The 11146-nt window shown below is 40.7% G+C and overlaps 2 protein-coding genes across 2 annotated transcripts; both read right to left on the bottom strand.

Moving 5' to 3' along the window:
• Positions 1-2521: 2521 nt before the first annotated feature.
• Positions 2522-4227, bottom strand: LOC128688190 (cuticle protein AMP1B-like). The gene is made up of 3 exons (XM_053775900.2): positions 4187-4227; positions 3111-3313; positions 2522-2843 (listed from the first exon to the last, which is right to left on the bottom strand). Exons 1-3 carry the CDS (start codon positions 4193-4195, stop codon positions 2672-2674), a joined length of 384 nt encoding a protein of 127 aa, XP_053631875.1. The 5' UTR covers positions 4196-4227; the 3' UTR covers positions 2522-2671.
• A 4449-nt stretch (positions 4228-8676) lies between these two features.
• LOC128688189 (cuticle protein AM1159-like) lies at positions 8677-10605 on the bottom strand. Its single transcript, XM_053775899.2, has 3 exons — positions 10538-10605; positions 9422-9624; positions 8677-9003 (listed from the first exon to the last, which is right to left on the bottom strand). Exons 1-3 carry the CDS (start codon positions 10544-10546, stop codon positions 8832-8834), a joined length of 384 nt encoding a protein of 127 aa, XP_053631874.2. The 5' UTR covers positions 10547-10605; the 3' UTR covers positions 8677-8831.
• Between the last annotated feature and the right edge of the window lie 541 nt (positions 10606-11146).

Genomic DNA, 11146 nt, shown 5'->3' with positions numbered 1-11146 from the left:
TGTGATCGTGAACGTTGCGTCACCACAGGGGGGGGGGGGTCGTACGTGCTCTTCGTATCTGCACCAGTGAATTATTTTAAAGAAAAATGCTCTTTCCCAAAACGGATCTTTGCTAAACTCAACTATGCTCGTCATTTCACTAGAGTCTACAGGCGCCGTGCGCATGTCAAATCAGCTAGGCGATACCCAACTGACATACGATATATATTTCTCTCTAATAGCTCTATTGTTAAACACACTTCTAACATTCTCTCCAACACCAAATTACAAGTATCCAAGACTACCTCTGCTACATTCAAGGATACCACAATACCACAAATATGGGACTCTACCAACGCAGGATTATACACGATCGCTTGAAACGACTGTGACCAAATATACGTAGGAGAAACATCCAAAGACCTCCTCCAAACACGCGTTTCTAAGCTCAAATATGCCAGCGGAATGAACCACTTCAACAACGCCTGTGTTTCACATACAAACTCCCACTGCCACCCGATCAGTTACAGTGGCGCCCGACTCGAAGACGCTTCAAAACGCAGGAGTCCTGAATCATCACTAATCAACATATCAACTTCAACCAGAACAACGGCTTCTACAGTATTGCTGAACCTCTTCTCAGAAAACTTCTGGATCGCTATCCCACATAGCAAAAGGACATAGTATGAAGGAACACTACAACAGACCTACTGGCCCAAACTAGGCAAGTCTTTCTCGAATCCATTCTCTTCTCATCCATACATTTGTCCGAACCGTCTACTCAAGAAGCCAACCTCAACATACCTCACTTGGCTTTTCACGTTACTACTATCACTATATACATCCACATTACTCTCGGTGCATATATACTGAGAGTTCATTTTAATCCCTAGAATAGGGATAAAGTATTCTTGACTGATGTTTACGTGGCAGCAACTATCTGTGATAGTGAAAAACTTCTGATAAAAAAAAATCAGTGTTCTGTCGAGAGGGATAAAACATTAACGGAGAGTGCCATGACGCTGGTGAAGGGCTCTTGGTCCAAGAAATTAAAGGTACTCTTTTCTTCCGTGGAGCATACCTGATAGTTATCAGGTATGCTCCACGGCGAATGGGAGGTTATAACCTGCCACTAGCCAGGCACAGTGGGACGGTTCTAGTGCTTCTCATCAGTGTGGTGATGATGTGTTTCTTAACTGTTCCATCAACAGCAATCCATTAAGTGTTCCGTTAAGTATTCGTTATAATCGTTCCTTTACAGGCACGTGAACTATTGGAAAAAGTTCATGGATCTATTAGGGCAGGTGCCTTTATTTTTGTCAGTTTAATGAAACCATTCACGATTTTAGCTATCGTGCGATGGCTTGGGAAAGTTTCTTTCTGATTTCGAACTTTTGACACCATATCTGTCTTCATAATCGCCGTTTAACAACATAACTGTAGCAGTTTTTGACATTACCATGGCAACCAGACACACCAGACAGATGCCGGCGCCAGCATCATAAACTTTGTGTAAGAAATATCTCAGGATATAAAGTATAATGATTCACGAACATATGTATTGTTTACATCTACACATCTTTAGCACTATCAGTGGATGTATGATCCACAGCGACACATACAAGCATTTTATGATCTATAACATCTCAGTCGATAACTCACCAAACTGGAAGATGGTCAGAAAAGCGGTGGGCGGTAACCCAATATTCCGATAACAGAACAGAACCAGAAAGAAACTTTTCACTTTTCATGAAACTCCTCCAGTTACCTCACCATCCACACCAGCTCATCGCGTGTTGGGTTGTTAAACCACTTGAGATGGTGAGATCCTAGTCTGCAAAACTCTATTGGTCAGAGTGCGAAAGATATTGCGGTTTCGTAGACGTTTTATTTAGGAATTGATAAAAAAAATTGTTTTCTGGTGACTTCACCATTGTGGTGATTGTTGCTCTGGTTTGCTATTAATCTTTTAGATCTTGGGCTGTGGAGGCATCACTGGAAGCAAAGTTATCCTCGCTGCTGATTGCTCCTATACCATTCACATCTATTTTCTGCCATTTCATACTATAATTATAATTATTATATTTAATTTTTTTTAGGTTTCAGATGGGCTTTTGTTTACGCTCAAATCATACCACGGGTGGGGTTAGAAATCGCGATCAGAGAGTCTCAAAACTCCAGATCGACTCGTCGGTCTGGAGTTTTGAGACTCTGATCACGGGTTCTAACCCACCCGTGGTATGGTTTGTTTGCAATCGTGTCATTACGATTTCGTGAGTCATTACATCCAAATTTCGTAATTTCTCAAGTCCGGCCAGTCGTACCATTTGTTGTAACCCGTCATATATTAATGTATAATGTACGGATTTTTTTTTCGAAACACCAAATGTTAGGTATCATATTCTTCAGACTGAGTATTTTGCAAATCCGAGACTACAAATACAAGATGGCAACGATCAAGAAAATCTATAAAACTCTACACTATTTTGCCCTAAACTCCTGTTGTCACGTTATTTTGTCAAATAGGGAAAATTAAAAAAGATTGATATTGTTACATTTATTGTACACTGTGATAAGCATGCAACGTATCCAGGGTCAGGTGTAAGGAGGATGCCTCAAAAGTTGTCATAACGAGTTCACTTATATACAGAAAGGTTCGTAGCAGAGATCGAGGGGTAGGTATACCACCTACTTATTTATCAAAGGTGATGCCCTGGCGACGCTGCTCCTCGGCGACGCGGATCTGCTCGATGGCGTGAGGAGGGAGTGGGTGGGGTTTGGGGATGAGGTCAGACTCAGGCTGGTAGCCGTATTCGTTAGCGACGTAGCGGACCTCAGCGATGGTGCCGTCGGGAAGACGGAACCTGGGGAGCGAGACACATTGATTATAACCCAAATGTTATTCTTTTATTTGCTTCTACTTTTCTAGCATGTTATATGTGCCTAAAGAAAATAAGATAAAGCCTTTAGAAAGAGTGCTTAATATTTTGATATATACCGTTCCTTTCAACTGACTGAAAAAAAGGTCTGGGTAGTAAGCCAAAACTTACAGTAACATTCTTTTCATATTTTGTCTTTATGGATATTTATACCAATCACTAGTATCATTAGCAAACAACAAAAAATCTCACTGAAAGCCGCCGTCCATGTTGCTCTGTCCCTTAGAGCCTGGGGTGCCAGTCTTCTGGGCGGAGATCCCGTTGCTGGTCTCGAAGCTGTAATAGAAGTTTCCGTCCCCGGAATCACTACGCTCGTCCTTAACGATTTGGGCATCCCTGTCTGGATGTTTCTGAGGAGCGGCGGTGGCCAGGGCGACCAGGCAGATGACTAGTATCTGAGTCAGGGAGAGAAGATGGTACTGCAGACGCTGAGTCAGGGAGAGAAGATGGTGATGCAAAGGCTGATTCAGGGAGAGATGATGATAATACACATCCGTTTTCTCTCCTTAACAGTAAAAATAAATTGCCTAAGATAACATTATTGAGTAAATCATTTTGACTGGGGTTGTTGAGAAAACAATTTTGAGTGAGTTTATATTTTTCTCGCTCACTAGCTAAGTTGCGTATGTTATTTCGTGATTCAGCTTATTATTTTTGCTCGTTAAGTACACGTAATTGAATGAACCAAATTATAATGCTAAGTCTTAAGTGATTTAAATAGTCACTTTACCATTTTTTTCGTTGCCATATTCGCCAGACAATCGTTGCTATATAATCAACATCTGTGATCTACTACCAGGTATTTTTTAATATGTTTCGGAAAAAGCACTCAATTTATGAAGTGAACACATGAGAGGTGTTGTACCAGCATGTTGCTCATGTTTCCTCACCAAAGTTTGGAAAATAATGAAGATACAAGACAAAGTCATGATCTGGAAAGCCTTACCATCCGGAGAACAGCAGCTGCGCGTATGTGCGTGCCAATATGTGTGTAAATGTATGTGAAAATACTACAGTGAAAACAGGAAATAAAACCTGAGCGTTTTCATGTGCATACACTCACGTCGTCAGGTTTTAAATCCTATATTGGCTGTGGTATTTTTACATATTTGCAGTCACGCTTTTGTGAGTTATACTGAGATTACGACAGCACACAGATAAGCTTAGCGTTTTACCAAAGCCACATCCAATAAAATATACTGAGAAGAATTGTAGAATAAGGTGGATGGTGAGTTTTATTACATCAGGTTGTCACAGTCAATACTCACGAACTTCATGTTGTCGATGTGAGGACCAGCTGAGGATGTGTGCCGAGTGCTTGGGACCAGCTATATATACCCCCACCAAGACTGAGCACAACGGTGGCAGGAAGGGAACTCGACCTCCAAAGGTCACGCCTGTAACCAGTATATCTTTCCTTCTTTCAGAAAGGTTATTCAAGGAATTCAGGGTAACATATTTTTTTTTTGTCACGCACGTGCGCAAAATATTCTCTTTTTTTTTTAAGTAACGTATTTCAATATTTATTTTTAGGGGGGGGAGCTATAAGTGACGCTACTGTAGGATTAGCTAAGATTACAAGGGGCTCTGGACAGACTAAGTCTAGTCCGACACATGGCTCCTGGAGTTTAATCTCAGTAAGTGCAAAGTCATGAAGATTGGGGAAGGACAATGAAGACCGCAGACGGAGTACAGGTTAGGGGATCAAAGGCTGAAAACGTCACTTAAAGAAAAGGGTCCTGGGTAAGCATTATAACGAACATGTCCCATGAGGCACACATCAATCAAATAACTGCTGCAGCATATGAGAGCTTGTCAAACCTGAGAATAGCATTTTGACAACTGAGTGAGGAATTATTCACAACATTGTACACCGTGTACGTCAGGCCCATACTGGAGTATACAGCACCAGTGTGGAACTCACACTTAGTCTAACACGTCAAGAAATTGAATAAAGTGCAAAAGTTTGCAACAAGATTAGTCCCAGAACTGAAGGGTATGTCTTACGAAGAGAAATTAAGGGAACTCAACCGAATGACACTAGAGGATAGGATGGATAGGGAGGACATGATAACGACGTATAAAATACTGAGAGAAATTGACAAGGTGGACAGGGTTTGAATGTTTCAGAGATGGGATACAGGAACAAGGGGCCACAATTGCAAGTTGTAAATTCAGGTGAGTCATAGGGATGTTAGGTAGTATTTCTTTAGCCTTAGAGTTGTCAGGAAGTGGAAAAATCTGGAGAGTGAAGTAGTGGAAGCAAATTCCATACATAGCTTATTGAGGAGGGAGAGAGTGGCTTAGTATCGACCAGTGAAGAGGCGGGGCCAGGAGCTATGACTCGACTCATGCAACCACATATAGGTGAGTACATATTGGTGAGTACACTTTAAACTGCCTTCCTTTGAGTCGTTAGATCAACCTGCCACGTATTGGTAGGTTGTTCTACCGTCGTTGAATTTCTTAATTTACCTTCGTTACTATATATATTTGTTATACGTATTCTTTTTTTATGTTGCTCTCTCTTTGATTTTATCCTAAATTTGAATGATTTTCTTCATTATACTCTACTGCATTATTTCTCCATGTCTGCCGTGTGTGTTTTCTTTCTTTGCATCTAGTGTGATGATTTATCATCTCGTTCATTCCCTTCAGTGTTATCGTGAGATGGTATGTTTACAGGAACCCATTGGTGGATTTCCTGAAAAGCAGACTAAGAGGTCGCTTTGGACTCTGCTGATAGTTAACGATTTAGGGGCCCCTAAATCGTTAACTATTTATTTCTTCATCCTTCGTGAGTCATACTCGTATCAGTACAACCTGAGAGTTTGTAATCAGGCGGGAGGCCTTAGCAACCATAAATATTTATTTGCATATCATACAAACTATTTCAAGTCTGAAATTGACACCCAATTGTTTAGATAATTCTCGCATTTTGTTGAATATTTATTTCTTGAACAATCATTTGATATGACAACATTCTTGCAGTTGTCCAGCAGCAACCATACAGACTCGAATACTAAAATTTAATTTCTACTAGTGCAATAGTTGACCGCAACGAAGGTCCTCCTTAAATGTTCCACTTAGGGCTTCTGCACCTCTAAATCCACCACTGCTGAAACCTAGTATTTTTTTCCTGGCAGAAAGCAGTAAATACACATTTAGGAAGGATGATACGAACTTTGAACCGTGATTCACCGTAGTCCACATAATCAACTGTTGAATTATAAAGAGGACAACCTCATAATTCAAGAAGCGATCTGCAGGAAAGACGTTGCCTTAAATCAGCTGTGATTACATTTCTCTGACACTTTGGTCCAGAAATGTGGAAGCTTCAACACTTCATGTGTGCTGGCCAGCTTGGGGTCACCCTGGCAAGACTTTGTGATCAGCTGTCCTTTAGTACTGTTAGTTCATTTTGTCGAGTGTGTACTGAATAAAGCTGAAATTGTCTGAAAATACGACTAAGTATGTTCAGGTTTTCGTAGCAGCTTCACGGTTGTTATGAAAAAAGTGACTTCTGGCTTCTAAGTGGAGTAACTGCTGAGTCAGCAGCACCACTTACAGTATTCAGTGATTCATCAGTGAATAACGTCTGGTCGAAACTTTCATTAGTGTGTGTTTATCAGTGTGTTGACAGTGGCTACACATTTACTTGTCATGATTGGCAATGTTTCTGATTTTTTTCTTTAATTACCTTTACCATTATCTTATTTTCTCTCTCGGCGGACTCATTTTCTTACTCGCTGTGATAAATTCGCGGTTCATATTTAATATTTTTTTTTCTTTTGCATTTACAATTTTCTCAAAATATAATGAAAGCCTCTCATGTGTATTCATCACAACGTTTTGTAAGACACGTGTAATGAAGTGAAACTTTCTCTTTAAACGTTTGTGCACTTGAAAGTTAACTCTTAGTTTTGATGTCTGTGACTTCACCTGACGTTTGTAGGGGGTCACCATTCTGATCACTTCCTTTCCTAATTTTCATAATATTTTGCATCCCTCCTCCCTCCCCCCTCCCCCCCCCCGCGAGCGTCGGGCGGGAGAAGCATCACGAAATATATGAATAAATAAATATCCATATTTAAAATTATCCATTTGTAGTTAAAGGAATAAAATTTTGCGCCGTGTCCCATTTTCTACATCATTCTCATTTTAATTTCGTATTTTCCCTTACATACGACTCACATCAGCCGACTAACATCCAGGTACCTATTTACTGCTAGGTAAGCTGTCATTCGTGCAATAGCTGATTTGTCAGAAGTGCGTAAACATTACAGTTGAACTCTCTGAATTTCAACGTCCCTACCCCTCCATTAGAGTCCTGGCAGACTACTGCCCAACTCTGGGTCGCCAATTTATATTACTGGTTAAAACATTGCCTTTAATAAAGTTTTGTGCCTCACTGTTTCTCTGTAGGTCCTTGTCGCCACTCTTTCACGTCTCATAGGGTAATAGTATTGACCACCTCGGAATACAGAATATCTTAAAGATAATGTGAACGCCTAAAAAAACATCCAGAGTTGTTCAGTGAGTTTCATCACGTATGCATGTGGTGGCCGGGCTGCAGCAAGACAGTCGTGTGGAATCCATAACACAAGCTGAACTGGTTTCTGCTTGGTGAATATCGTGGCTCGTTTTTCTTATTGATGTCTTGGCAACAAGACGGAGGCAAGAGTTACCAAGAATGCTGTGTAATACCTCCTTCCTTTTCTTTAAGGCACAGAGAGAAGCCAGTAAGACAATCACTGGATGACCTTGAAAGATGTGAGAAGAAATTCCCTAACATCTCCAGGCGCTGGGTTAAACATTTAGTAGAAAAACTGTCACGCACCTACTGATGCATGATAGTTTCATAAACTTTTGATTCATGAATGGATAATAATTCCTTTTTGGTGACAATAGACATGGAGATTACTGGTGCACTGATTAACTGTCTCTTGTAAACCTCTGACAGTGGTAGTGGTGGTGGTGTCTCTGAGAGTAACTTTATCCCCACCTATGTTTACTCTGATTGTTCCTGTAGTATTCACAATTTATTTTCTTTCAAATGTTTGCAAGAATTTTATAAGCAATATTATATTCCCCATAAAAGCGCATTTTAGCTTTCAGACTAAGTTTTATTTATTTTTCACAGGTGTTTATCGCTCCAGGGCAGCAAAGATGAACGTCGTTATCGAGTCTTGGAAATTAATTTACTTCCTGAACGACCATGTTTATTAGGAATATTTTTCTTCTGTATGGCACAAGAAGAGAGGCATTAAATGAACCACTTGAGATTTTACGGTATTTTGGTGTTGGTTTCTGGAGCATCTTTGGATTTTTTTTAGGAACTCGAAAAAGAACTGACGGCCGCATGAGAGTTGCTTTAGGTTATGAGGCATTTTTTTTTTTTGCAGAAGTAAATTTAATCTCTTCATTGAAGTTAAATCTTGGGAGGTGTTACCTCTTTCTTTTGGAAAGAGAAAACACAACAGAGAACAAAGACGTCGACGAGAATTGTTAGTGTGTTGGCGAACCTTGCAATTACTGCTAAATCATAACTCCTCCATATATTAAAGGTCCGCATCACCTTTTCTACTTTGGTATATATGAAACCTTGAACCAGTTGGAACATAAATGTTCGGCTTCATATTTTATATTATAAATATTAAAACAGAGACAAAAATAGACAAAATATATAAAATGCCTTTTTAATACGACTTTATATTTTCTCTTCCTTTCGTCAAATAGGGAATAATATATTAACCAATTGACATTGGTACATTTATTGTACATTGTGTGATAAGGATAGATTGTGTCCAGGGTCTGGTGTGCTGGAGGATACCCCAAATGTTGTTGTCACGAGTTCACTATATACAGGAAGGTCCATAATGCAAGTCGAGGAGAAGGAGGAGATCAATCTTCTTATTTTTCGAAGGTGATGCCCTGACGGCGCTGTTCCTCGGCGATGCGGAGGAGTTCATGGACGTGGTCAGGGAGTGGGTGGGGCGTGGGGAGCAGTGCAGACTCTGGCTGGTAACCTAATTCGTTAGCGACGTAGCGGACCTCAGCGATGGTGCCGTCGGGAAGAGTGAACCTAAGAAAAGAGACTCGTTCATTATAAACAAAACACTATCAGTTAATGTTACTTTATGCTCGTAGCTTTACAAAACATTACCTAAATAAATTATTTCACATCAACAAAATGAAACAAAAGAGTACTGTAAATTTCGGCTTTCCAGGGAAGGTCCTCTTCAGCAGTCTGCTGAAGGGGACCTCGTTTGTAGGCCAAAATAAGAAGAGTAAAGTTCAGTCTACCACTGTGGCCTTATTCAGTTGTAGACTTAACTATTAATTTACTCATTTCGTTTTATTTATTCTTGTTGACTTATGTACCTGGAGTATACCTGGAGGGTGTTCACCAGCCCCGCGGCCCGGTCCAAGAGTAAACTTCTGTGTTTGAATGGTAATTACAGGTTAAACAAGTATTTCAGCAATTAACATGTGCTTCTCACCTGAAGGCGCCGTTCATGTTGCTCTGGCCCTCAGAACCTGGAGTGCCAGTCTTCTGGGCGGAGATTCCGTTGCTGGTTTCGAACCTGTATTGGAAATTTCCGTCTCCAGAGTCACTACGCTCGTCCACGACGATTTGGGCGTCTTTCTCTGGATGCTTCTGAGGAGCGGCTGTGGCCAGAGCGACCAGGCAGATGACTAGTACCTGAGTCAGGAGGAGGAGATGTTGATGCTGAGTGAAGAGAGATAATCATTCTAATGCTGAGTCAGGGAGAGATGATTATGTTGAGTCAGGGAGATATGACTGTTGGGGAAAGATGATGCTGAGGCTGATGATGAGACTGAGTCATGTAGGATTGATGATTCACTGAGAGAGAACAGTGAGAGTGAGAGCATGAGTCATGAGAGGGAACTCTTCACTGATAATAAGTAGTAATATCGAAGATTTTTTTTTATCATTTTTGTTATTTAATAACCATTATTGTTCTTTATTGTAATTATGTCATATGTAATTTAATTAATGAAGTTACGTTAAATTATTACGTTATTTAAATTTATAATTTAATGAGACATACTACCATTTTTGTTATTGATCCGGTATATATTTTCTCGTTGAGACATTTTAATCAGACTCTCGTTAATATAACAGCACCTGTGATCTACTAGCAGGTATCTTCTGAACTTGTTTCAGAAGCAACATACTGAATACGAAGTGACGATAGCGGTGTTCAACCGGCACGGGATCAGTCGTGCTAGTGATGCTTCTGTTCGCTAAGTATGACTTGATGAGTATTATAATCCAAATAAACGTATGCAGGTATTGCCTGTGCATGTACGTGTGCATGTATGGTGGGGTGCTTGTGCATGTATGCTGGTGCTTGTACATGTGCTTGTGCATGTGAGTGTTCGTGAAGGTGGTTCAGGCCATTTTAGTGTATTCTAGTATTTCACTTCTTCACCTTACAAAGATTAGTTATACAGAACTCACGACTCCACGCAATCGGGTTTAGTGTTTTAACTAAGAACCCTCCAATATAAACAGATTCCCTGAAGAAGCTTGGAAAATATTAGTTTGCAAAGGCTTCCTTATTTAAGGTTGTGCCACAGCCAATACTCACAAGCTTCATGTTGAGGGTATGAGTACCGGGTAAGGATGTGTGTAAGATTACCAGGGACCAGCTATATATATACCTCCAGCAGGGCTGGACAACGGAGGGCAGGGAGAGAACTCGACCTCAGCGGGTCACGCCTGAAACCAGTTTTTTTCCCCTCTCCCTTCTGAAAAGTTTTTCAATTCAAATAGGATTTTATAATCTTCAGTTTACACAGGTGTAAAAATATTAAGGGATAAGGGAAGCCGTAATGGTAAATATTGGGAGTGGGGAAGCGCCGCTGATTTTATTTATTAGACTGTGGGTAACGTAGTAAATTCTGTATGGTGAGGGTAAACTCCTAGTGAATACTAGATGGTGGGAGAAGCTCCCACTGAATACTACATGGTGGGGAAGCTCCCACTGAATTCAACATGGTGGGGAAAGCTCCCACTGAACACTACATGGTAGGGGAAGCTCCCACTGAATTCAACATGGTGGGGGAAGCTCCCACTGAATACTACATGGTGGGGAAGCTCCCACTGAATTCAACATGGTGGGGGAAGCTCCCACTGAACACTACATGGTAGGGGAAGCTCCCACTGAATACTACATGGTGGGGGAAGCTCCCACTGA

The sequence above is a fragment of the Cherax quadricarinatus genome, chromosome 19, assembly GCF_038502225.1.
Source record: "Cherax quadricarinatus isolate ZL_2023a chromosome 19, ASM3850222v1, whole genome shotgun sequence".
Lineage (NCBI taxonomy): Eukaryota > Metazoa > Arthropoda > Malacostraca > Decapoda > Parastacidae > Cherax > Cherax quadricarinatus.
Note: the sequence above shows the minus strand (reverse complement) of the source record. Positions and strands in the feature narration are given on the sequence as shown.

Coding starts and splice junctions, on each gene's coding strand:
- LOC128688190 (XM_053775900.2), bottom strand. Junction 2,844..3,110: donor AACATGGACGGCGGCTTTCA/GTGAGATTTTTT, acceptor CTCGCTCCCCAG/GTTCCGTCTTCCCGACGGCA.
- LOC128688189 (XM_053775899.2), bottom strand. Junction 9,004..9,421: donor AACATGAACGGCGCCTTCAG/GTGAGAAGCACA, acceptor CTCTTTTCTTAG/GTTCACTCTTCCCGACGGCA.